Source organism: Tachypleus tridentatus, chromosome 6, assembly GCF_004210375.1.
Source record: "Tachypleus tridentatus isolate NWPU-2018 chromosome 6, ASM421037v1, whole genome shotgun sequence".
Classification (NCBI taxonomy): Eukaryota; Metazoa; Arthropoda; class Merostomata; order Xiphosura; family Limulidae; genus Tachypleus; species Tachypleus tridentatus.
The window spans coordinates 38,937,369-38,965,326 of NC_134830.1; the positions used below are offsets into that span (position 1 = coordinate 38,937,369).

The 27,958-nt window shown below is 33.0% G+C and overlaps 2 protein-coding genes and 1 long non-coding RNA gene across 4 annotated transcripts; all 3 read left to right on the forward strand.

The window, feature by feature from the left end:
• Positions 1-1,218: 1,218 nt before the first annotated feature.
• On the forward strand, positions 1,219-5,472 carry LOC143254532 (solute carrier family 22 member 13-like). The gene is made up of 4 exons (XM_076509703.1): positions 1,219-1,611; positions 2,262-2,443; positions 3,985-4,124; positions 5,358-5,472. The coding sequence occupies exons 1-4, from the start codon at positions 1,458-1,460 to the stop codon at positions 5,422-5,424; spliced, it is 543 nt and encodes a 180-aa protein (XP_076365818.1). The 5' UTR covers positions 1,219-1,457; the 3' UTR covers positions 5,425-5,472.
• A 12,365-nt stretch (positions 5,473-17,837) lies between these two features.
• LOC143254533 (uncharacterized) lies at positions 17,838-25,762 on the forward strand. Of its 2 annotated transcripts, none has more exons than XR_013030237.1 (4): positions 17,838-17,962; positions 19,857-20,357; positions 23,695-23,798; positions 25,681-25,762. It is a non-coding gene; the product is annotated as an uncharacterized LOC143254533 (long non-coding RNA). The 2 variants fall into 2 exon arrangements; XR_013030238.1 differs by having other exon boundaries at positions 19,878-20,357.
• Positions 25,763-26,290: 528 nt separating this feature from the next.
• Positions 26,291-26,973, forward strand: LOC143251595 (solute carrier family 22 member 1-like). The gene is made up of 2 exons (XM_076502867.1): positions 26,291-26,463; positions 26,784-26,973. Exons 1-2 carry the CDS (start codon positions 26,297-26,299, stop codon positions 26,971-26,973), a joined length of 357 nt encoding a protein of 118 aa, XP_076358982.1. The 5' UTR covers positions 26,291-26,296.
• Positions 26,974-27,958: the final 985 nt, after the last annotated feature.

Below are 27,958 nucleotides of genomic sequence, written 5' to 3' on the forward strand. Positions count from 1 at the left end.
TTCATACATTCTTTTGAATGACCGAATTTCCTATTTGACGAACTTTTTTGATCTTCCATAATACCAATCAATTTAAATTCTTGATGGTTTTCTTTCATTTTATCTCTTGAACCCTTTGTGAGCCAACCTGGTTTTTTACTTGCAACTACCATTTTTTTCTCTATAAGGAATTTTTTGTTTTGAATTTTGAAAAATTTGTCTGCAAAAGTTTTCTACATTAGCTCAGTATCTCTGAATAACGTATCTGCCCAATTCAAAACAGATAGTTATTGTTGCATCCCTTCAAAATTTGCTTATTTGAAATTTTGAATCAAATTATACTTGATTTTCAAATGCAACAAGACAAATCTAACACAACAATGATCAATTTTGTTCAGGTGTTCTGCAATTTCCACCCTCTTAACCATTTCTTTATTAGACATTAACGATAAATCTAAAATAACATTATTTTTATAAGGCTTCTTGACCAATTGCTGAATAAATTCATTTTGATCAGTTTCTGGAAACCTTTCTTCCTTATAGCTTGACTCTAATGTTTCCCAGTCAATATGTCTGAACTTAAAATCACCCATAATTACGACTTAATTAACATCTGAAACCTTAATCTCACTGTAAAGTTTCTCACTAATCTCATCAGTTTCATCTGGTGGTCTGTAACAGCTTCCTACTAAGTGTTTTTTTCCTTGATATCTACTAACAAAAACCCAAATGGATTCAATTTCCTAGCTATTATCTTTGATATTCTCAACGTCAACAGGATGTAATTCACACTTTACATGTACATCCACTCCTCCCCCTCTCTGTACTACACTGTCCATATTAAATAATTTATAACCATGTATTTCAAAGAAAGTTTCTCAACTAAAATATTTTTTTTAAATCAAGTAATCTTCAGTATATCCAGGACATATATGAAAGAGACTTGTCAATCGTTCTGGGGCAGGGCGTAACAGCTTCGAGATATGTATTTACAATAGACTTCTGTTTACACTGAACCGAACGTATTAATAACCAGGACGATTTCACACTTGTATTATAAATATACTTACATAACTTCGTTTATAGACTATTAAAGAATAAAAGACACGATTATAAAGCAGTGAGCCAACTGATGCGGACTTTGAATTTATAACCGGTTTCAGTGATATTTTGTCTCTTCCGTACTTGATACTTGTGCAGTGCGCAACAGTTTGAGAAGTGTGCAAAAAATTATATAATATGTCCGCGTACGTGTGTGTGTGTTTGTGTGAATTGGCAAAATAGATAATTTTGATAATGTGTTGCTCTATCGAAAGAAAGTTGGTACCTGATAGAAAACTAAACATTAACCTACGACAACCACAACCGTTTTCTTGTCAAAGATTTTTTACTAAAATTATTTTGCTTTGCCATATAGTTTTGTATCATCATTTCTATACTATGGCTTGACCTTTGACTCGGCTAGACTAGGGGGCAGTATGTACATCAACTTATTTATCTCGGCTGCTGTGGAAATCCCCGCTTGTGTAGCGGCCCCACTACTAATAAAGTTCGTGAAACGGAAACCACCATTCGTAGTATGTTTTGTGGTTACTAGTGTTGCCTGTGTTCTGGTGATTGCTATTCCGGAAGGTTCGTGTAAAAGTAGTGAGAAACCTTTATTTTTAATTGTGGCAACTTGAAGAATAAATACATAAATAAAAATAAAATCTGTGTTCAAAACACACAATAAAACTGTATTTGGCCTAAATTAATTTTGGCTTTAGGACAAATACAGTTTTATTGTGCATTTTAAACTTTTACCTTATCTTTAATATGACGGTTTTTTTTAAATCAAAAACTAGAAATTACTTTTAACAGATCTAAAGTGCTTTCACATTAGCAAAGTGTAACAAACTAAAGCACCTGGAACCATGTGAAACTATATTTATTAATTACAAGAAAATCCTCATTAGTCTTAATATTCAATGAAAATAAGGTTACTCTGGAGTATATAAAAATATCTCGTGAGATAATTGTCCTTTATTTTTCTCATTTTTTTATTTTTATGACAAATAATAATCTCGTTATTTTGACATGACTCTTTGTAACTGTTATGTTTAACATTAGTCATGACAGTGACTGCATGTTGAATATATCTTCCTGTGATATCTTTATGAAAGTCAAAAATTCATTTATATAAATTACGTTTTTAAGGTGTCATATCTGTATTTAACTTACAACTGTAGTTTAATGGTCACTGGGTTGTTGTTATTTTAAATGTATATATTTATTTAACACAGATATGGTAGCGACAAAGATTTCACTAAGTATGATAGGAAAGATGTTCATATCCACGGTTGGTGGCATCAGTTTTGTCTATGTAGGAGAAGTGTTCCCCACTGTTATTCGTACTGTGGGGGTTGGCAATTCTATCATGTGTTCAAGGATAGGAGGGGCAATCGCTCCTTTTGTCCGTGAATTGGTGAGTTAGAACAAACTTACGTTGTGATAAACATTTGTACACCAGGATTAAGTTTCATCCTTTTAGATACAAGCCGAGATAAACATTACTAAGTCAAACTGGGTTATAACAACTTTGGGAGTTTCGAGCCGTGCAAGAAACATTTATGCATTAAAATACACCGGATTATGTATTGCCTCTCACCAGACATTAATTATGTAAATATAGAACCACTGACCACCTATGACTGATATACGAATTCATTTTTCATGTGTTAAAAATTTCACATGACAAAGTAACCACAATGTAAATTAAATCAAATAAGAACATGTAATACAGCTCGGCATGGAGTTCGCGGGTTTGAATCCCCGTTACACCAAACATGCTCGCCCTTTCAGCAGTGGGGGCGTTATAATGTAACTGTCAATCCCATTATTCATAGGTAAAATAGTAGCCCAAGAGTTTGCGGTGGATGGTGATGACTAGCTGCCTTCTCTCTAGACTCACACTTCTAAATTAGGGATGGCTAGCGCAGATACCTCTCGTGTAGCTTTGCACTAAATTTGAAACAAGCAAACCTTTAGAAAGCGCATCATATTATAGGTTTTAATCATTTTACATGTGGAGACTATCTGGCAATGTTTTTCATGCTTTAAGTATAAGAAAATATAAATAAAAGTTCACAATAAGTACTGGCAGTTATAAAACACAGTTGACGCAATTACACTTTTAATATGTTCTGTGTGTAATTTTATTAAAATTTGATAAAAGTAATATATGTTTCAAAGAGTGCAGATTATATGATCTGGTGTTCGTAAAACAATAATGATCGCTTGAAAATCGCTGTTTATTATAGATCATCCTGCAATGCCACTTTTTGTTATACTTAAACAACTCTTCTTAGTGTTAATCCTGTAATTTTACTTCCGTAATATAATATGTAACAGAAGTTTTGTAATAATTACCTTTTAGTCTTATTAGTGACGTGTAAAACACCACCTTTAATCACAAAATAAAATGTTGTGAAAACACTTTCTGAATAGCAGGTAAAATAACATTTTGAAAATATAAATAACTAATAATTTTTCAAATTAAAATTTCATATTTTTTTTACTTAATACGTCGTTTCTTAATAATTGACAAGCGATAATAGTAATAAATATATTATTTCGCCCAATTTGTAACTGTGAAATACACTTTGGTGTAATATGAAGTCGACCTCACTGCGATGTTGTATATAAATGAATTAGACACGATAGAAACTAAGTAATCCGTCCGGAATTATAACACATGTTATTTCATTGCAAAAGTTCCAAACACAGTGAAGTGTTGTTTAAAATAACAGTGTTTAACAGCTTGTCAGATCGTTTATATTCCTTCGCTATTTGACAAGAAATGCATTTGTAACAATATAACTTTAAAAAACAAAAATTGTATAAATTAAACTTATATTATCTTTTTAAAGTAATTGTACATTTAAGAGATGACTTATTTTTAAAGTTCCTAATTTATTTATAAGTTTAAGAATAAGACGCAATAAGTCCTTCCATATTCTACTTTAGAGTAAATCCACGCACGTCGCTGTACCTTCAGTAATCTATGGTGTTCTGTCAATAATAGCAGCCATTATGGTCTTCCTTCTACCAGAAACATTTAACAGACAACTTCCTGACACAATACTGGATATAGAGAACCCAGAGATGTAAGTGAGCTTTTAATTTTGATTTATAATAAACCATAACAGTGACGGTGTTGAAGTATTAAAAGTGAATATTTTCTAATAAATATGAATTCAGAGAACAACATTCTGAAGTTCACTTTTTATTGTAAATATATGATTCTGACACTTTTTTTGGTTGTTTAGTGATGAGCTGGAGGGCTTATAGTTCTAAAAATGAGGATTCAATACCTGCGGTCACTGCAATACAGGTGACCGATTGTTCAACTTTGTGTTTAATAAAATAAAAACAAAAGACTGTCATCTGGCCATACTCTGATTTAGTTTGTTATAAAATAAAGTTGGAATGTTTTGTTGTTGTTAGGATTATGTGAGAATTTAAAGTTTAGTTCTTGATGTTTCAAATAACAGCAAAGTTATTGTCAAGGTTACTTTGTAATTTGGTTGTCCAATTGTTCCACTTGGTTATTTAGTTACATGTTTAAAGACTTAAAATAATTTAGGTTGGTTTCAGATTTACTTTTAAGATATAAAACAACAACAATAGCAACAACAACATTTAAGATATCACTCAATTATTTAACATATTTTACGTGAACTTTCATCATTTCCCTAACTGAATTATAAACGTAAATTAGGCCCGCGTGCTTAAGTATTATGGGCGAATGTCTAAAAGATTTTGTTTCTCGGGTAGTGACCCTATTACAGTAGAATGTTACTGGAGATAATGAAGTTTTGTTGGTACACTGAGACCTTTATGAATTGTAAGGAGCCTATGAACTCCGAACTAGATACGGATATTTTTTACTTATATCTAATATAGGTGTGAGTTTATTTCAGGAAATAACTAATAAACCTCCTTTCATGTTTTAAACAAAGTTTTTACCAACTGTTGATTCAAAGTGTTTCAAAGAAGCTGTGACTTTATTATTCAGTCATAGAAAGATGCTAGTTCTTATATAGAAGCCTTGGCTTATTATTTTTTAGTTAAAGACATATCTAAAGTGTTTTAAAGAATCCTTGACTTTATTATTCAGTCAGAGAAGGATGAAAAATGTTGAGTAGTATTTCTGAGCAAAGCTGATAAGCCTGAACAGTCAACATCCGATGATTGTGATTAAATGCTTAAAGCGCCAGCTATCTTGTGTTTGAGATAGAACTGAAGAATATTTTTGGAAATGTATATAAAACAGTAACTTTTTACTCATATTTTGAAATATACTTATCAATTCTTTTCATTCATATCTTTTCTTACAGACTGACCAAATATCAGACAGAAGGTCCAGTTGAAGAGACTGAGCTTCCAGAACCAGTAACAGCATGAAAACAGAGGCATAAAATCTATTTTAATTTGTGTTTGACAGCATATTAGAATTATTTTAATAACTCTTCTTGTAATTAAAATCATCGATTCAAATGTTTTCCAATTTTGATTAAAAACTTATCTAAAACTTATCTTTTAGACTATAAATGTTGTTAAAATATGTGTTTATTTTTAATATAGTATAGATATAGAGAACAGTCTTGAAAGGTGAACCTGTAGTGTATGGGGAAAATATTTTGTGTGCGTACATAACAAACACTGCAAAATATTAATATAAGGGATTCAACCTTTGAATAAAAACGTGTTGTTAGGTAATGTGTTTTTAAACACATACATTTTGATCAGACACTTCTGGACCTCTACTTTCACGTTTTCATTGGAGTATTTATGGTGTTATGGATTTCTATGTTAATTGGTTTTAGGTTTAGACGTCATCCAGTGTTGCTGGGTTCCCTGTGCCTGCCTCCTGTCTCGGCGCAGATGGCCTAGCTGCTTTGTGCCATAAAACACTAAGTCAACCTTCTATCTCCAGCTGTGCTGGCACAGCTGTTCTGAACTTACTATTTTCTTACGCCATTTGTTTTGCTTCAGCGTTGGGGGTGGCTGGCATGCAAAATGCAGGTGTTTGTAAGTAACTACTAAAAATATGTTAATTTTTATCCATACAGAATGCAAGTGTTTGTTTTTGTAAGTAACTTCAAAAAATATGTTAATTTTTATCTATACAGACAGGTGTTTGCTTTTGTAAGTAGCTGCAAAAACGTTTGTTTCATTTCATATCCAACTAATGTTGTTGCAGTAATATATATATATATATATATGTAATAAATTAAATGATTCGGTGTTGCACAAGAAAAACATTTTCATTACCTACTAGAAGTAAGAAAAAGGAAAATGACTTCTGAGCAAGCCAAATATTATTTTTCCTTCGTTTAGACGTTCGTTCTTTTACGGATTCGATGTTTACTATTTTGGATCAAGTGTGTTTAAAGTTCATCCAGTGATATCCTTTTAATTAGAACTGTTTCCGTATATGAATAAAACTTAGCTAATGAAGTTTCTACTTATTTTTTTAAAGTAATTGTTCAAGTCAACACTATTTTAAACATTAATTATTTAACTGTAGGTCTCCCTTATCCTGAGTGGTGACGTAAAACAGATGTAGATCACTATGTAATTCAGGATTTTTCTGGTCTATTTCAGTAGTGATGGAAACGATTAAAACAGAGTACCGACTTTGCGTAGCGCTTTCATTTTCATAGGCCCGGCATGGTCAAGTGGTTAAGACACTCGACTCAGGTTTGAATCCCAATCACACCAAACATACTCGCCATTTCAGCCGTAGGGGCGTTATAATGTGACGGTCAACCCCACTATTCGTTGGTAAAAGATTAACCCAAGAGTTGTCGGTGGGTGGTGATTACTAGCTGCCCTCCCTATAGCTTTACACTGCTAAATTAGGGACGGCTAGCGCAGATAGCCCTCGAGTAGCTTTGCTCGAAATTCAAAAACAAAAACAAACATTCCACTTATCAAAATGGAAATACTTAGTTCCCAAATTTGTCTTAACAATTGGATTATTTGTATACTATGATTAGATATTGGTAGTATGTTGTTAACACTATTTAGTCTAGGTTTGATAATTAAATAGTTTTAGACTGTATTTTTTTCAAAAATAAATACATTTAATTTGTCTTACAATCTCACTGCAAGTTAAATGAAAACAAAGTGTAAAAACTGTTATGCGTACGAAGTTTACTCCAACGTTATAGTCCGTTAAAGTACTAAAATCTGAATGAAAAACTTATGTCTACTACTTTAGTCACAGTCTTACTAAATATAGTTATTTTTTGTTATTTAACTCTAATTTCCAAACTCAAAAATAATAAAACCAAATAACACTCAATGATCGTCTATATTGTAAGAAATTAACACTCTAACGTCTTCTCTTTTACATTGTCGAGTAATGATTCAAAAGTACATTTAATCACTTACATTAATCTTTATTGAATTTACGTTCCTTTAGCAATTTTGTAACAGTTACAGACTTCAGTTATCTAAAGTACGTTTTTAAGGTATCGTATGTATATTTAACTTACTACTATAGTTTAATGGTCGCTTGTTTATTGGTGTTTTTAAATGCATATATTTATTTTGTACAGATATGATGGTGACAAAAATTTCGCTAGCTGTAATAGAATAGATGTTCATATCCACTGCTGGTAGTCTCATTTTTGTTTATGGAGGAGAAGTGTTCCCCACTATTATTCGAACTGTGGGGGTTGACACTTCTATCCTATGTTGGAGGATAGTAGCAGCAATTGCTCCTTTTGTCATGAACTGGTGAGTTAGAACAAAGTTACGTTGTGATGAACATTTCCTTATGTTTGAGTTTCATTCTTTTTAATACAGTCCGAGGTAAAGATATACCAAGCGAATGTGGATTATAATAACATTGGGAGCTGCGAGATGCACAAGAAACATTTATGTATTAAAGTATACCAGAGTATGTACTGCTACTCACCATGTATTAATTATTTTAATGTAAAAACGCTGACCACCTATGATTAATATGCGAACATTTTTCATAAGTTAGAAAATGACCTATTACAAAGAGACCACAATATAAATGAAATCAAATGAAAACATTTAATGGAAAATGAAGTAACTGATAAATAAGATAATTAGATTTTAGTCGATACTTTACACAGATATGTCTTTTTTTTAAATACTTAGAACACCTTGCATACACACCATTGGACAAGTAAACACATCGAACAATTCAAAGGTAAATATCAAAGTACTCAGCAAAATAAACTCACTCACATATGGTTAAAACCCTATTGTATGTTAACACGGCTCCAATCACGACCTTAGACGTGTCAGTTATCTACCATTTCTGAGAAAAGTATAAACATCTATGACTTTGCACTTGCTTACGAAAGCTTATTAAAGTTCAAAACTGTTTCTTGAGTTATCTAAATACAGATTAATTTTAGTTGAAACGTTGCTAGTTCAAAGTTACTTTTTGTACCATCCAACCACTCCAGTGGGAAATAGACAAGTCAAAGTAGGGCTCTCAAGCGACTCAACAACTTTATGTTTTGAGACTTGTAACTTATAATTTGGGATTCGAATAATTTGGCGGATAGAATGTCAGACAATCCATTTTATAATTTTTCATTAAACAAGGCAGATAAGTAAAATGCGCATCTGCTCCATCGCACATGTCCTCCAGCTTCTGATCTTCCTTCATCCATCAATGTTTGAATAAAATGTTTTGTTAGGAGTCGAAATCTTGGCTTCCAGTTGGGCTGTAACTTTTAGGTGAAAGGTGCAATTTAACCATATTATTTAGTTCTATTCTATAGGTAACCGTAATATAATCTATATACGTCACTTATTGAAGCAAGATAAACAATGACCAGGATACTGCGTGGCGCAATAAGGTGTGTAGGGTAGGTTATCTATTTCAATATAACACACGTGGTGGATTACTATCAAAATCCTGATTAGTACTATAGGCTACGACTAACCTATCACTACATAGGTATCGCTGCTATCCTCCCTGATTAATATTTAATTACATGAAACATTATAAATTTAATGCAGTCTTTCTTAAGAACAATTACACCAGGTTTAATAAAAGTTGCTGCATCTTATAAATTTATTCCAAGTTATATATTTGATTTGATGTCATAGTTAATTTTACTTTGCACTTTCTCTTGGTTGACTTAAAATGACTGGTCTTTTTAAGAAGTTCTTTCTTTTTTCTCGTTTACTTCTCATTTAACTATAATATTTCTATCTTATGTTAAAAAACGGTTTCAGTTCTCTCTGTATTCGGATTATAAGCACGAGCAGTATCCAAGGATTTTATTAGAATTATAACAAAGCATCAAAACTTGCAGTAAAACAAGCAACATATTTTAATAGAGGTAGATCAAGGTATTTTCGTGTTTGTTTTTCTAACTCATGAGATTTAAGATTACATCTTACCTGACTGTCTTTCATTCTTCTAACAGATAAATGGTCCAGATTACTTCTTAAGTAATGGGTGTTTGTAGAAACGCTGACAACAGTGTGAAATCAATGATGTATTTTTTATTGAGACACAAACAAAAATGTGCACAGACAGATTCAGCGAAATGACCTTCCTGTGTTTGGTATTTCTAATTTTTTAATTAGAATGATTAATAAATCGGGGGAATGAAACTTTATACATGTAACTGTTATAACTGACGTAACAGTAACTGCTTAATAAAAACATACAACTTACATACTTCATGATGTCAAAAAAATAGGTCGATTCTGATAAGATTGTCCCACAGTGGCACAGTGGCATGTTTGTGAACTTAAATTGTCTGAATCCGGGTTTCGATACCCGTAGTAGGCAGAGCCAAGATAGCCCGTTGTTTAGCTTTGTGCTTAATTCTAAACAATCAGCCAAATCTGATAAGATTAAGACTCGTCATATATTGATTATTATGCATATTGGGCAACATTAATCTGTATCATTGCAAATATTTGGGCTCCAAGTAACCTATCGTGGATCAAAATTTAATACACTCAAAATGTATTCATACAGAGAGATAACTTAGCTGCTAGTAGGCCATGCTTTAAATATTATACGAGACAAAATTTTATGCACAGAAGTTCAGAATAAATTTTGGTAGTTATAAAACACCAGTAGGACTACTAAACTCGTGTGTGTGTGTGTGTGAGGTTCTTGAAATTTGGTAATAATAATATAGGTATAAAATATTACAAATTTAAAGACTTACGTTAAGTGAGTTTTGATCGTTATGTGTTACGATTTTAAATAGCCTGAAATTGAGTTAAATTGTAATTCAAATTTAGAAGGTAATTTAATATGGAGATGTATGAAATTTATGATGTTTCCCAATAAAATTGATACACACAGTTTCCTTTCGAAATACAAGTATATTTTAATATACACAAAATAATACAATTTATAATAGCGGTTATTACAAATAATGATTCATGTAAAAAGGTCTTACAAACTTACAAACAATATATTGTCTTATATCTGGTATGCAACTGAATATCTTACTGAGTGTTCACGACGAGCGAATTAATTCTGAGTTGACATAGGGAAAGTTCACTTAACTTGGAGCGAGTTAGCTCTTCGCTGATCACAGGCGAATTTTTCACTGCTGAAGTTTTATAATGTATTCGTACAAATACTTACGTCCGATATTAATCTGCTGAAGTTGAACGATTTTTTAAACTTTTATTCCACTTTTAAGATATCTTTACATGTATCACATTACAAATTTTTACAAGTTCTCTATTCATAAATTTAAGAATTAGTTCATATAAGTCGTTATATTTTGTTATTCTAAGAGTAAATCCACGCACGTTGCTGTACCTTCAGTAACCTATGGTGTTCTGTCAATAATAGCAGCCTTTATGATCTTCATTCTACCAGAAACATTTAACAGACAGCTTCCTGACACAATACTGGAGATAGAGAACCCAGAGAAGTAAGTGAGCTTATAATTTAGATTTTTTAATAAGCCGTGACAGTGATAAATAAATATTTTTATGAAGTGCACATTTTGTTTTAGTTATCCGATCCTATAACATTCGTGATGAATTTCTTTTGTCTGGTTGCTTAGCAGTAAGATTGAAAGTTTATAACACCAAAAAAAGCGACTCTTGTAGTGAACATAGTGCAGTTGGCCAATTGTGCCACCTTCAACTTAAAAAAGAGTGTTTCATGTAATTGTAACACTCACATTTTTTTACAGTAAAATATTTTAAGTCCATAATGTTGTTTGATGTTCGTATATAACTCTACCTTGTATAGTTTACTAGAATTTCCATTCTACCAGAAATTTCTAATGCATCTGAAGAGAGAAATAATATTATTTTCTCTATCATAACCCTGGTGGTGAACACAGCGCGAGATGGATAACTGTGAAACTTTGTTATTAACAAAAGGAAAAAACAAAACGACAACAACGTAAAAACCAACAATTATAAATAAATTCTATAAACTACAGTAACGACAACCTTTACAACAGAAAAACTCTGATTTTGATAATTATATTTGCCCAAAATCAGGCTTTTGATACATGAAGTGGGCACAGCACAGATAGCTACTGAGTAGTTTTGCGGTTACAACAAACTAACTTAAAAACAAAATGTAATTTATCAAAATTTCATGTTTTCCTAGCTTAACTGTTTGCAACAATAACATGTTTTATTTAATATCACATAGAGTTATTTCTTGGCAAACTAAGTATAAAATAGCTTTTTATTGTCGTCGAATATCTTCAAGTACCAAGGAAGCAGGGAGAGCTACAACTTGCCATGAAGATGACCCCGTTAGATAGATCTAAGAGTATGCTCTGAGGGTCACTCAGTTGCTGTCGCGAATATTTTATACTCGTTATATTTAAAATAGCTACAAGTTCATTTTGAGAAATAAACAGAACTTTTTTTTTATTTTTTAAACAAGATTTTTACCCATTGTACAGTTATACAAAAATTCAAAGTATCTTGGAGAAGCCATAATCTTATTCTGACATTATAGAAAGTTTCAAATTATTTATAATTTCTTTATTATTATTTAGTTAAAGACATATTTAAAGCGTTTTAAAGAACATGTGATATCTTCAGTCATAGAAATATATTTATTGTTGCGAAGTATTTCTGAGCAAAGCTAATAACATTGCAATTAATTCCCTGTGACACCAAACATGTTGGCTTTTCAGCCGTTGGGGCGTTATAATGTAACAGTTAATTCCACTATTCGTTGGTAAAAGAGTAGCCCAAGAGTTACACTACTAAATTAGGGACGACTAGTTCAGATAGCCCTCGTGTAGCTTTGCGCGAAATTCAAAAACAAAGAAATCCTGCAATTAAAGCGCCATTTGTCACGTGTTTGAGTTAGAGAATATATTTGGAAATATGTTTACAATTGTATGGACGCTATTCACTTCTGTTTTTAAAATAATCCTCCTTAAAGATTGGCCATATGTCATACAGAAGTTCCAATTGAAAACACTGAGCCTCAAGAACCAGAAGCAGCATGTAAATAGAGGAATATAGTTATATTAAGTTGTGTTTAACAGTATATTACAATTGTATTTATTGTCTTGTTTTTTTAATTGAAATAACTGACTCGGATATTTTCTAATTTTTATTACTAGCAACTCAAAGATAAAAATAATTAAAATGAATCGCGTTGTTAGTGTTCCGGACCGTGACTCCAAGTCCAGTGGTTTACACACGATTAACGAAACGTAGTCGTACCATTGCGAGGGGGTTTAGATTAAACTGTTAATGTGCCATTGAACGACGTAGGCCTGGCATGGCCAAGCGCGTAAGGCGTGCGACTCGTAATCCGAGGGTCGCGGGTTCGCGCTCGCATCGCGCTAAACATGCTCGCCCTCCCAGCCGTGGGGGTGTATAATGTTACGGTCAATCCCACTATTCGTTGGTAAAAGAGTAGCCCAAGAGTTGGCGGTTGGTGGTGATGACCAGCTGCCTTCCCTCTAGTCTTACACTCCTAAATTAGGGACGGCTAACATAGATAGCCCTCGAGTAGCTTTGTGCGAAATTCCAAAAACAAACAAAACTTGAACGACGTTTTTTATCGCAGTTGTTTTCCTTTTTTCTTTATTAGAACGCTGCACATTCGGCTGTTTTCGCTCTGTCCACTTCTTGGAAATAAACCCCGTATTTAACCACTATAATTCTCTAATGCAACCACTCATTATGCATTCTTTTCTCTTTCTTACAGACCCGGCATGGCCAGATGTTTAAGGCACTCGACTCGTAAATCGAGGGTCGCGGGTTTGAATCCATCTTGTCATTACCACTCACCGCCAGCTGTTGGATTACTCTTTTATCAACGAATAGTGGGATTGACTGCGACATAATAACGTCCCTACAGCTGAAAGGGCGAACATGTTTGGTGCGACAGGGATTCGACCCCGCGACCCTCAGATTACCATAACGTTCTGTCACATTCAGTATTCATGAGAGAATTTTAAGAATAATGACGTTCAAAAATAAATTGAAAACCGCATAATAACAATAAATTGTCTTGTGTTTTGGTGCCTTGCTGTTCAAAGAGCATGCAGTAGAAGTGAATAAATAGTGTTCTATTTTCGAAGTATTCCGATTCCAGATTTGAAACACGTTACAAATACAATTGTAAAGTTGTCTCAATCATTAATAAGTTATAATGTTTCTAGAGTTGTTTTTTTATTAAATTGGATAAGTTTCTTACTTCTACATGATTTTTACCTTTTCTATTTCTACAAACTTGAAAAAGAGTTTTTAACATATCAAACCACCAGTCCACAGTGTTGAATATTTTCTTCAATCTCCATATGAATTCTTAAGGCACTCATCACTAAGGGGATTAGGATTTAAAAGTCGCAGTAATTGAGGTTTCATATTCACAAGATGTAACTACTGAATTTTCACATATTTAGAGTTACTTGAGGGTCAATATAATATTTTCATTTAGTTATAATTAAAATATTTAACAATCTAGTTGATATATTTAGTTTAATTACTATACCAGCAATTTACTTATACCTTTGGCCTTTACCTCTCAAATTATTTACTTCTCTATAAGCAGTTTACTTCCGCTGATTTTAAGCTTCTGATCACAAGTGCAACATTTTTTTGTCAGAACAATATTAAGCTTGATTCACCTTCTAGAATATTCTCTCGTCTTTGTTTCTTGCTCGTTTTTCATGAAATAGATTTGTAAAATTTTGTGCGATTCGTTGGAAGAAGGTTGTGATGAACCAATTCTATGGCAGATTTAACTTTGTATTTTGAATGTAGTTATATAGTCTAGTTCATACATTTTGTAGCCTCAGAGGAAATCATTTGGAAACAGTTGTTACTTCCAAGTTATGGTTATAAACTGTCGACATTCTTCGCCAGTTTCTTCAAACGGTGACTTTAAATGGTTCAGGCGAGACTTCAAAGTCACATTAATATTTCTACCAGGCCAACACATTGATGGAGCTTTGGACCATTTATTTGTCACACATTGTTAACAAACTGTAATTATGTCACTAATATCATAGAACGTTTGAGATTCGTAACTGAACTGAGAATCATAGTGAGGGACTGTGAAATCTCCTTCCATTTCAGTTTTCTCAAACTTCTGGATACAGCTGTCTCCTTCGCGTCTTAATTCATCAGTTTCTTCGTGTGCGTATTTCAGTTTCTGATGTTACTTGTATGTTTCCCTGCGATTTATTTATCCTCCTATGTCATTTTCTAACCATCAGCTACTCGCCTTCCTCTATTTCATTATTCATCTTATGTCACCTTCTTTCTGCTTTTCTTGGAGCTTTTGGACTACGTTTTTGAAATATTTTAATCTGGATTTTCTTGTCATCTTAAACGTTAGGCTTACGTACTATGTTCCTCCTAAACGGTTAATAATGAACGGAGAGCTTAAAATTGTTTCCACTTCATTTCATACCAAGGAAAGTTATCAGTTCCCCGCTAGTAAAGTGATCAGTTCTTCATATTGTCTTTCTACACAGATTCCTGATAGATAAGTGATCAGTTCTTCATATTGTCTCTCTACACAGTTTCCTGATAGATAAGTGATCAGTTCTTTATATTGTCTCTCTACACAGTTTCCTGATAGATAAGTGATCAGTTCTTCATATTGTCTCTCTACACAGTTTCCTGATAGATAAGTGATCAGTTCTTCATATTGTATCTCTACACAGTTTCCTGAGAGATAAGTGATCAGTTCTTCATATTGTCTCTCTACACAGTTTCCTGATAGATAAGTGATCAGTTCTTCATATTGTCTCTCTACATATTTTCCCGACAGATAAGTGATCAGTTCTTCATATTGTCTCTCTACATATTTTCCCGACAGATAAGTGATCAGTTCTTCATATTGTCTCTCTATACAGTTTCCTGATAGATAAGTGATAAGTTCATCACCTACACTTGTTACAATAAACAATGAGTAATTTTTAGACATACTATCTTTATTAGAGTTAAAATTTTAAGAGTGACACAACAGTAGTCCACTTCACTCACACAACAATAGTCCACTTCATTCTATTTTCAATCAAACATTTTACCCTTTGATTGTTAAAACGAAGTCATTTTTTACACTTTAACGATTTCAAACTTGCCGATTGTTAACGTGATACAACTGAAACTAAAAAAAACAAACAAACACTAAACACCAATCTACACTCCTGGGCACTTTATTATTATTTATTTAGACACCTTCATAGAGGAGGCATATACAAGAAAACGATACAGATAAAACAAATAAATTATTGCAAGAATAATATAATAACATCAAATTTTATAATACTAATACTTAAAACCGTTAATATAAACTAATTATACTTAAAAAGTATTATATTAAACATGCCACAAGGATATACCAACAGTACTATATAAAAAGTAAAAACGCTCAAAATGTTTTGTTTTTTTTCAAAATAATTTCGCTTTAAATTAACATGGACATTTTGACAAAAATAATTTAGTTGCATGAAAAGGTGTGCTACTTCTCTAATGAACTAAAAATACGATTTAATTGTACACAAACCTTAGATACACTCTCGGTAGAACCCATTGAAACACACAATACCTGATTCACCGTATTTAATATTAAATTTTAAAAATTCCGCAATTGAACTTTATCATACTGAGAAGAAAATGAGTAATAAATTCTAATGACACTTGGCAAAAATGAAAACAAACCGTTAGATGGAGGTTCATGTGATCGAATTTCATGTTTGTTGTAACTGCACGATGCTAAAGTAAAAATAATATATAAGTATCATAACTTAAATCCAACAAAAAGATCAAAACACGATTTTGGATACTTCTGCACCCAGTATCTAATATCACAAAACTACAAATATTGTGTTCAACAGAAGGTTGTATACGAACAGATAATATACAGTAGATGCACTTTTTAGACCACCCATCAGAAAAAGAATATTCGTCTTTAGAGGTTTATAAAGAGACAAAAAAAGCCCTTTATGAAAAATCAGACATCAGCAACTGAGATAAAATAACACTCCAATTCCAAGGAAGAACCAAAAGTTAAGACCTCTAAAAAATAAATAAGGGTGCTAGAATTAACACAAGGTTTAACCTCCTTGCACAAACCAATAATGACCTTCTTTCTTAAAAACAATGGAATCATTCATAACAAATCTTGACCACGTACAATATCAGCATCTACAAACTTAAAGAAACTTTCCTTGAATATCAGTCAATAACAGATTATGGAACAAAGACTGGTTAAAAACACCTTTTTAATCAGAAGCAGAATCGATTACAGATCCACCAGTAAAATGAATCCAACCCTCAAATAAGTCCTGAATAAATGGATTTAAAGGTTTTAAAAGCCGAGTCACAATTTGACAACAATACCCATATGCTCATACGTACCAAGGGCATGATTTGTTAAAGATACCAAAACCTTGTAACAATCACGATTAACATAATTCTGTAATAATTTCAAGCGAAAACCATACTTACGCAGACGTAAATCACTTAAATTAATAACGTATTGTGATCTCATACTTGACGTCGCCACAAGATAATTAACAACCAAGAATTTACCCTGCAGTGACAATCCAGATAGCACAAAAAAGTGAGAATACCTGTGATTGTAGTCTAACTATTACCGAATAATTAGAATAAGACATCAACTCAAGGTTACTGTAAGCAAACTATACCCTTGTGGACGGCATCAACGATCCAAATCCAACTTTCTGTCCACAGCCACTGCACTTTTCACAGTTAATACAACCGCCAGAAGCCTTACCACAAAACCTAACTTCTTGAACATGACATAAGGAAGCCGTATCTGAGAGTTCGTGTCGTCAGCTTGTTGACAAATAAGTCTCAGAATAGAAAACAAATCAACCCAAAATAAAATGAAGTAATCATATTAAGCAAAGGTTCAAACTCTGTAAAAAAAAAAAAAAAAAAGATTTCACTGCACTGACAACATTATCATAAGAACCTTGTAACCAACGTTAAAAGTGAGAACCAATACGTAGCGTCAAGTACATATTATATATGCGACATTCGGCAAATATATAGGTTGACCTTTAATAAGTCCTGTTTGTACTGTAACGCGCATCAAATATTTCATGAACTAAAATGTTACGAAGGAGGTCACAACGAAATTCCAAAGCTAAACGTTGTTAAAGTCCTTTTAAATTAATACTGTTATTAAGTTTTTTTTAATTAGTAATTTGTCATTATTTTCTCTTCTTATCGTAAAACAAATTAATCATTTTATAGAGCACTGAAACGAGATCTTAGCACATGCTTTATATCGTAAAATGAACCACTGCAGGATTGGTTGGTCTTGATCTTTGACGTACAGTAACATAACACATGAACACAATTAAAGAAAGTCCACTAACTTAAATTGCAACAGACCAAACTGAGACTGTTCAAAACGATATAACCACTTTAATAGGACTGATATATGAATGTGACCGTACGGAGGAAAAGTTGTGAAACATTGCAGGTAAGGAATTAGAATGAGACGTGTTTTTTTCTGCATTCGTCTGTTCGAAGATACTTCGCGCTTAAATATTTTTATTAAAAAATAACAGTTGTTTGATGTTTAACAAAATTCTTTTGTGACAAACTTATATTTTCTTTCCATTGGTTTTTACAACTTTAATTTTATGGTTATCTGTTAATATATTAAACTGAGTGTAATTTCTAAAATCTGAGTATTTTATTTTCACTGTTAAAACTTCAATATCTTGATAAACTTTACATCCCCCGTGTCTATACTAAAAACCAAAATTTATTCAAAAGATCTCAAAAGTTATTGTTTTGTTAAAATTACTGTGTACAAAATAGGTTTAGCACCAAGACGTGTGTGTTAGTTTCCTTATATTGATCGAATATACAACATCACCAACTGGAATTATGGTCAGTTAAAACTTATTTCGACTCTTTATGGGCAGGTAGTTAGGGCGTTCGATTCACGATCTGAGGGTTGCAGGTTTGAATCCTCGTCACACGATACACGCTCACCCTTATAGCCGTGGAGACGTTATAAAATAACGGACAATCCCACTATTCCTTGGTAAAAGCGTAACCCAGGATTTGTCGGTGAGAGGTGATGATACTCTAGGGTGATACTGTTTAATTAAAAATCAATAAATTATTACATTGTGTTCTCCTTCTGAGAAATTTGATGTCCCTACATGTGGCTTTCTCGGTGAGACAACGACAAGTTTTTGCTTATATCTGGGACTCGTTTTGTCAGTAGTCAAAGTAAGATGGGCAAATATGGTCTTTGTTCTAAAACAAACAAACAAAACCATTTATTTGTTTGATATCATACTCTCATAGAATATTAAGATTTTAATCCTAAAGATCCCAAATCCAAGTAGCAAAGATATTTTACACAGTTTTACCTGCAAAGATATTTTACATAGTTTTACCAGCAAAGATATTTTACATAGTTTTACCAGCAAAGATATTTTACACAGTTTTACCATCAAACGTGTTATATGTAGACTTCACTTGTCAATCCTTAGTTGATTTTACTTATCCATAAGAGTTTGTCTTTTCTTATTTTCTCAACTCAGTTATGTACCTTGGCGCGAAATTCTAAAACAAAGGAACCCCATCAGTGTAAAGAAATGGTATATGAAAATATGTGGAGAGAACCTGTACAAAGAATTAATGATAATTCACCTCAATAATCTGTATTGGTAGCTAGCTTACTGTATAGATAATTTCGTTGTGATCAACCATTATTTTGTAGACGTATTTATTTTTTGTTAATTTAGTTGTTGAAGTGTAATATGTATGGCGTAGTTGACAAACTAAATTGTTTTTCTCATTCAATCTTTTGAAGACCTCTCAGTAAATATTTGAAACTTACGTAATTTTCCATTGTTACAAGAAGTTTAAATCAATGTATATGGCTTCTGGTGGGAAAGCCAAAAGTTAATGCCGTGATGTTGTTCTGCATTGCTTTAGCCGCGTTGTAAAAGTTATAGCCAATCTTGTTATTTGATCCAAAATTGGAGAAAGCCCATATGACGGCAGGCGCTATTAACTGGTTTCTTTTTACTCTGGTCTACTTTTCTAAATCAGAGCTAGCTATACCTGAAAAAAGGAATCTATTGCCAACCCATTATGACACGCAGCAGTTCCAATAATTTATGAATTATACTTAATTGCTTCAGCATATTCTGTGGATTCGTTTGTAAAATCGAAAGGTTTTTACCAATGGAAATAAAGCTGTTCTGAATGTTTGTAGCCGTGAAATATAAAATTAAGTTAAGATCGTATCTGTGTTTTTGTTGTTAAAGTTTAGATTAGATTGCTTTTTTAAACATCAAATTATTTTAAAAAAACTTTCATGATTGTCTTTTTTCATATTTGTTCTAAAGATTCTCGATTTATATGTCCAGTTAGTCCTACAAGACTCACCGTCGAATTGTGTTTCATTTAACCAACTGTATCCAGTCAAACCTGAAAGCGTATAGTGTGTTTGAACTAGGAATAAACTTGTCAAAAAAAGAACAACCAAAATAAAACATGGAAATCACTGACGTCATAGGTAATTTGGGACGACTTCAGTGTTACATAATAATCTTACTTATTTACCGAGGATTACCGACGGCATGGCAGATTTTGGCCCTACCATTTTTGGCTCCCGATACTGACCACTGGTGTGCCAAACCACACCAATTAGAAAACTGGACAGTTACCCAATGGAAGAATGTCTCCATACCGTTCGACACTAATAAGCAAGAATTCAGCCAGTGTCTGAGTTACAGCTACACGTTAGTACAGTTACCTGATTCTGGGATGTAATTATTGATCAGAATGTCACGGTTCCCTGCACAAAGTGGGATTACAGCTCTACAGACAACACAATAATAACACAGGTAAGTTTTGTAAAATAAATAGGCTATTTTATAAGTTTTCATTGTATTTGCTTTCAATGATCAGTTGTGTAAAAATGAAGTATTAAACCAGATAGTGCAAATTTAAAGATCTGTAATTTAATAGTTCTTTTATATTTCATTTCGATGTCTAGTAAAGAAAGGTTTCTGGAACTTTTAATTTTTATCTAAAAGTGAAAACACCACAATTCATTTGACGACTGACTTCGTTTTTATTTGAAATAGTTATTTGACTGACAGTCATCTACGTGCTTCTCTCCAGCTCCATTCAAAACAGCAGGCTCGATTATTAATTTTGAAACCCACATCTGTTCATAGGGCTTTAACCTAAATTGTCTAAACACTAGGCCTTGACAAAGTGCAAAGTTTATATATTACTGATGTTATTGTAATGGAAATATGGTATTGAAATCTCTTCTAACGTAAATATTCGTTATTTAACTTTGAATTATTTAAGGCTTAAGAAAAGTTATACTGTCTGAAACCAAACTGGTATAAATTACTTGATAAAGATGTAGCATCTATACAGCTTCAAAAATCTAGACTTTTTCTAAAAGTAGAAGACTATACGAGAGGCCTCCCAATGTCTGTTTATGCTTGTTTGTTTTGAATTTCGCGCAAAGCTACTGAGGGATATCTGCGCTAGCCGTCCCTAATTTAGCAGTGTAAGACGAGAGGGAAGGCAGCGAGTCATCGCCACCCACTGCCAACTCTTGGACTACTCTTTTACTAACGAATAGTGGGATTGACCGTCACATTATAACGCTCCCACGGCTGAAAGAGCGAGCGTGTTTGGGGCGACCGGGATTCGAACTCGCGACCCTCGGATTACGAGTCGAATGCTTGGCCATGCCGGCCCTCCCAATGTCACAAACAAGATATACGAGAGTTTAAGCTTTCTATGGGCTCAAAGGGAATCTTGAAGGCTTTTACTCTTTATATATTTGTTGAATACATAGCCCATTGTACAAGTTGTATTTAAGAAAAAAAACAGAGACACATTAGAGTTTCACTTCCTGTTTTGAAAATATCTTATTTCCTCTCAGTAGAATTATCTTATTTTACGCGGATGTGAATATTAATTTCTTTTAGTGGAAGTAAACTATTTTATACTGTGGGGGCCCTGCATGGCCTGATGGATAAGGCATTCGACTCGTAATCTGAGGATCACAGGCTCGAATTCTCGTCACACCAAACATACTCGCCTTCTCAGCCGCGGAGGCGTTAAAAAGTGATTGTCAATCCCACTATTCGTTGGTAAAAGAGTAGCCCAAGAGTTTGTGGTGGGTGGTGATGACTTGCTGCCTTCCCTCTATTCTTACACTGTTAAATTAGGGACTGCTAGCGCAGATAGCCCACGTGTAGCTTTGCGTGAAATTCAAACCAAACCAAACTTTGCTCTGAGATCGTTAGATACAAAAACGCTTTTCAGTAATCTCCTAGGTACAAAATAATGACACGATGTTATCTTAACGTTTGGTGTCTGTAATTAATATATTTTTCTAATATATATGTTAACTGGAGAGAGGCGTTTCGGACTATTTCCATCATATATGCAGTGTATGGTTATTTAACAAAAAAACGATTTCTTTTAAGCTAATATTTCATGTAGGATTCTGTTATGTAGTATCTTTAGGTTTGCATATTTGTATATAGAACCTGATGATGTGGACCTGAGTACTCTGTAAACTATTGTAAATAGAACATTTTGTGTTGTTTGTTATTTTCTTATGCATTTTGGTGCTGTAAGTATTCACACTGGATATGCATAATCTATTACTGGAGGGTATATGTTTTATATTGTAACCATGTTTTCGGCGTATGTGCCGATGTTTTAGTCCGTTAGACTCCTAGCCTAATTCGTCCGTTGCGAAACTGTGGTTTTCATAACATTGTGTGTTTGACCATTGGTGTAAGTGTCTTTTACATTAACTCCAGGGTAATACCGCGCTGTAGTTCCATTTCTCACACTCGGCATTCCAGACTATTGATCTATACAGTGTCGCTTGCTACACAAAGAAATCGAGTGCGAGTGACTTTATTTTGTTAAAACTATCAGTGATGAATTCGGTCAACCTAACTAAACGATCTGTAGTTTATCTGAATATTCTTAACCCAGTAATTTTGACAAGATCTCAAAATATGTAGTCTATCACTTATTATTCGCTGTAAACCTGGTTACGTTGATCGGTTTATTTGCTGTTTTTCTTTTTTTGTGGGATATTAATACATTCAATTTCTTCCAAGTAATGTGGATCTATCCAGAGTTTAGTAGGAGGCTAAAGAGAACTGTTAGGTTTCAAACAATCGCTGAGTAAAGTATAGTAGGGGCATTCAAACGTTGTTAAATTCTTTCTGATCCAGTCAAAATTAAGGAAAGTTATGAAGTGAATTGAAGGCATATTCACAGAATAATTATTGGTAAAAATCAGTTAAGTTAACAGTTTCTAACATGTGGAAAAGTCAGTGCGTTTTGGTAACATAACGTTCCAACTATATCTTTTATGCCATGTTGCTCAACAACCAAAGTATAATATAATATTGTTGATAACATGAAATGAAATGTACAGACAATAAAGCTAGAAAAAAAAATTGGTTGATTTCTTAACTTAAGTGTCTCTGTTGGTTAAATAAGTTTGTTTTATATTAGAAAGAGCTTTAAATGTAAATTTAAATAGATGTTTTCACTTTCATGATAGATTTTAAACACATGGTTAAAAATTAACTGATCCTAACACTACGTCTTTACTTTTGACTTATTTTACCAACATCCATTACACTTATAAGGCTTCACGTCCCCCTTGTACTCTTCTCTCTAAAATCGTAATGGGCAGACAAAAATCGAACTGTTCCATCTGGATAAATACATTTCGTATTATATGACTCATCCTATTTCGAGAAATCAAGCGTTAAGTAACACAATGGTATTTATATATGTTACATGTTTTATATTATTGATATTTGCTTAGTTACTTGATGGACTATGTGATCGTTATTTATCACATTATTTATGCGTGTTGTATACGTTTAAGTTTCATGTTACATTTTCATATTTACTCACCAGAGAGGATATTTTCGTATAAATTAGTCACTTCAAAAATTGTGTTTACACCCCCAAAACAGAAAATTTTTAGCCATCCAATTCAAATGGCATATTAAATATCAACCTATTAGATTGGAGGTATATACTTTGAGATTTTTATTGATTTAGCCTAAAAGCTTTAACCAGCATTAATTAATTTCTCATAGTCGAAAAACGTCTGAACTATTTATCCCCTCTTTGTATTTCCATTTAGTTCTAAAGTTTAATATCTTTCAGTGGGACTTGTTCTGTAATCATGAGTGGCTTGTGTCCATGAACCAGACGGTGTTTATGTTGGGAATGCTGTTTGGTGTATTTATATCTGGTCATCTCAGTGACAGGTAAGTATTTTAGAGCCTGGTTTATCATTTTATAAACCAAACTTATTTATAGTAAATACATTCTAATAGGAATGAATACAAACCAGTAATAAGAAGAATTCTTAAATAAAAGTCCCGATTCTTCCGTTTGTATTTACTATAAATATTAATGTGGTAATTAATATTCACATCCTGAAGGCATGTCATTACAAAAGGTGTTTGGTGTAATGCTTACCCTAACATTTTTTTACAGTAAGATGTTTCTATAAAGGACTGATCCTACGTTTTAGACTCAAAATGTTGTTTAAATATCTGTTTACTTTTAATGGTATTAAATATAGATGTCGAACATTAAGTCAGCCTAGGTGTACAGAATAACCTGGAAGGTGAACCTATAATGTACGAGTGAAGTATTTTGTGCACATGTATAACAAGATACGGAGCTAAATCAATTAGTTTATAAAAAGATATTAGGCGGCACCACTGTAATAATTGTTTACTATCTCTTCCATTGTTTTCGCTCACTTTGTTCATTCTTATGACGGCATTTGATGTTGCAGCAGGAAATATCTGGTCAGGAAAATCACACTTTCCTGTTTCAGCGATATTTTTCACTCAATGGATACTAGATTATGATGCAGATATGCACCTTAAGATGTTATAACTAATAAACAGCAGGAGTTAGGTCGGGAGGAAAGGTTGGTAAGTTCTTACTGAAAGCCTATGAAAGTAATATTACTATTGGACGGTGGATTTAAGACAAAGCTCATTTCTGTGTAGCTATAACATCGTGGATAGTTATAAGCTGATGTTCTTTTCGTATGACGGTATGTTAACGTCACTCAGTCATTTGGCGTGTCAGTAAGTACTATTGTTTAATTTTTAAAGGAAAAGGTAGTAGCGAAACTATAACAGGGATTTGTAATGACTTTTATGACATAATTACTTGGAATAAGTGATGCAACTAACAATGAAGAACGAAATTGTTCTGATATGTTTTAGGATGAATCATAAACAATTTTCATCAACTGTAACATATGCCATAAGTTCCATTACAAACGTTTGTTTTTTTTCTTTTTGGATTGTTAATAATGTTTTCTAGCTTCTGAAAATACCCAGTAGAATAGAGAAATACAGATGCAGGGTAACGTACCAAACTTTAATATAGTACAACGTTCTGCATCTCGATCATACGGTTATTCCTACATCAAGAGTTTAAGTCTACAATATTAGTTCATTGATGTTCGTGGGTGACCTTACCTTAGATAATTAACTGAATTCGTATTCTTTCTGAACTTTCTAATGAATTTGTTCAGAGCAAATTTTTATTTCCATATCATAATTACTAAACAGTAGTGAGGTAAAACACGATCAGACGTAGCGACATGATTGTTTGTTTGTTTGACTTTCGCGCAAAGCTACACGAGAGCTATCTACGCTAGCCGTCCCTAATTTAGTAGTGTAAGACTAGAGGGAAAGCAGCTAGTCATCATCACCCACTGTGAACTCTTGAGCTACTCTTTTACCAACGAATAGTGGGATTGACTATCATATTATAAGGCTCCCACGACTGAAATGGCGAGCATGTTTGGTGCGACGGTGATTCGAACCCGCGACCCACAGATAACGAGTCGAACGCCTTAACCCACCTGATCATGCCGGGCCATGGCGACATGAACTGTGAGGACGTGGTGAGGTTGAGTGATCGTTTTAATATAGTTAATTCAAATACTGTATAAAAACTTGTTCGGATATTAATAGTGGGTTTAATTGATCATTCATTGCTCTACACTTGATCACTCACTTCTCTATCTCAACTTTCACGTCATTTTTTGTTTTGAAGTGTTTCTCATAACATAGATTTATTTGTTGTTTTACACTATTTACATTATTTATTATTCAGGTTTGGACGACGACCGGTGTTGTTAGGTTCCCTATGTCTGTCTATTGTCTCGAGCTACGCAGGTGCAGCTGTTCCGAACTTGTCATTTTTCTTTATATCACCCGGTTTTGTTCAGCGATGGGTGTATCCAGCATACAAAATTTTGGTGTTTCTCTATGTAAGTAGCTACAGAAAGTTTGTTCATTTTCATTTCTGGATGATGTTTCTGCAGTAAATAGTATATCTAATATCTTAAATGTTCTGTCTTCTTTTGTTTTCTGTATGGAAAATTATTTTCATCACCATTTAGAGCTAACAGAGAAGAGAGGACTTGTGAATATTTGTTCTCAAAATGTAGGATCTCTTTGTCTTAAATATAAATCCTTCCGTGAATTCAGTGTCTTTTATTGTGGATCGAGTGCCTTAAAAGTTCGTTCATTCCTGTCGTTTTATTTAAAACAAGTTTAACTTATCATGTAAATGTTTCAGTTTGTTTTTCGAGATAACAAACAGATTGCATTGAAAAAGTTAACGTTATTTGTCGCAATAAGTAATTTAACTGTAGCTCTACCTGAACGTTTTTGGTAACGTATAACAGATGTAGACCAATATGTTTTACTTGTTTGTTTCTGTAGTGATGGAAATTATTAGTCCAGGGTATCGACTTTGGGTAGCGGTTTCATTTTCTTTTGGTTGGACTCTAGGATTAATTATCCTTCCTGGACTTGCTTGGATAATCAAGGACTGGCAGTATTTTCAAGCTGTAACCACGTGTAGCTGGTTACCGATGTTGGTCGCCTGGTGGTGAGTTGGAGAATATCTTTTGTCATGTCGTGAAACATAAACAATTTATAGTTGCAACATTACTTTAAAGTTTCAGAAGTCCTGTTACCAAAGAGTTTGTGCTATATAATCTGATCTTTACATTCAACTGAATAATAATGATAATTAATAACAATGTGGGTTTGTCACGTTATCCAAACACTTAAATTATTGTATTTATTGTTGGTGAGTAAAGGATTATACATTAAAAACAAACAAATTACATGTTAATATTAGTGTGTATAAATAGTATTAATACATTCAATAAAATATTTGACTATAGATGTGTAATAATATTTTAGGTTCCTGCCAGAATCTCCAAGATGGCTTCTTACCAGGAAGCGGTACACAGATGCAGAGAATACCATCAGGAACTTTCTTAGTTTCAATAAACTAAGTGTTTCAAACATGGATCACACGATGAAGATACTGGAAGCGAAGATTGAACTGGTAATTAACTTATATAATGAAAGACTTGAAGAATTGTTCTAAACAAATATATTTTGCATATTTAACAAGGGCGTGCGTAGGAATACCACTTTTACTGCTATCGAGGGCTAAGCAAACACACACACTATATATTTATGTAAGGAAAGACTTGAAGAGTTTTGTAAGAGATAAGTTGTTTGAAGTTAACTGTTCATCTGTTTTTCTAGTGCAAAACGTTTATGCCTATACTTTAGTCATCTCTTGAACCGATTTGACATCAAATTATGGTTTCGGCCCCCGATTAGTATTTAGTCAGGTCCAAGATTACAGAAATAATCTGAGTTACTAATCATACTAATGAAGAATATTGATTTCTGTATATTCTATACTTATATTTTAAATAAATTGTAATGAAATCGAATCAATATATACATGACGTCCATTGTTTTGCAGTCAGATGCTTACGTTCATGAGGTTAAAAAAAGATAAAGTTAAAATAATATATTATGCATCTACAAAAAATAAAAAACGAACACATTTTACATATGATTTTTGGACATATAAGAATTGTAATATTTATTATTATCAAAATAGTTTTAGTTATAACTTTTTTTATTATTAGTTTTGAACATCAAATATTACAGTTTGACCTTCGCTCCAGTATATAAACAGGGAGGACAGTTTGTAAATCAACATACTTCTAAGGTTTTTTTGGAATTCCGGTTTGGGTGCTCCCTCTGCAATAAGTTTATGTGAAACTGAAAACAACGATCATGTCCTTTCCTGGAACTTTGTTTCCCAAATTTTCGTAGGACTGTCCGGAAGGTTGTGTAAGTTTAAAAAATCTTGTTTTTTCTTATAATGTAAATATGTTTTAACATAGTTGTTAAGGGTTAGTAATATTCGTTGCAAAATGTTTACTCCATAAACGATGTCACATATCGTTTGTTTCATTGTTTTTTTGGTTCGCGAAGTACCAGGAAGCTATCTAACTTTATCTAATTACATGTAAGACTAGAGGGAAGGTATCATATATTATTTAATTTAC

What these genes read in the sequence shown, in the direction of transcription:
- LOC143251595 (XM_076502867.1), top strand. Translation starts at nt 26,297, where the DNA reads ATGGAAATTATTAGTCCAGGGTATCGACTTTGGGTAGCGGTTTCATTT. An exon ending in CCGATGTTGGTCGCCTGGTG is followed by an intron (nt 26,464 to 26,783) that starts GTGAGTTGGAGA and finishes ATAATATTTTAG; the next exon opens with GTTCCTGCCAGAATCTCCAA.
- LOC143254532 (XM_076509703.1), top strand. Translation starts at nt 1,458, where the DNA reads ATGTACATCAACTTATTTATCTCGGCTGCTGTGGAAATCCCCGCTTGT. An exon ending in GGTGATTGCTATTCCGGAAG is followed by an intron (nt 1,612 to 2,261) that starts GTTCGTGTAAAA and finishes TATTTAACACAG; the next exon opens with ATATGGTAGCGACAAAGATT. An exon ending in GATATAGAGAACCCAGAGAT is followed by an intron (nt 4,125 to 5,357) that starts GTAAGTGAGCTT and finishes CTTTTCTTACAG; the next exon opens with ACTGACCAAATATCAGACAG.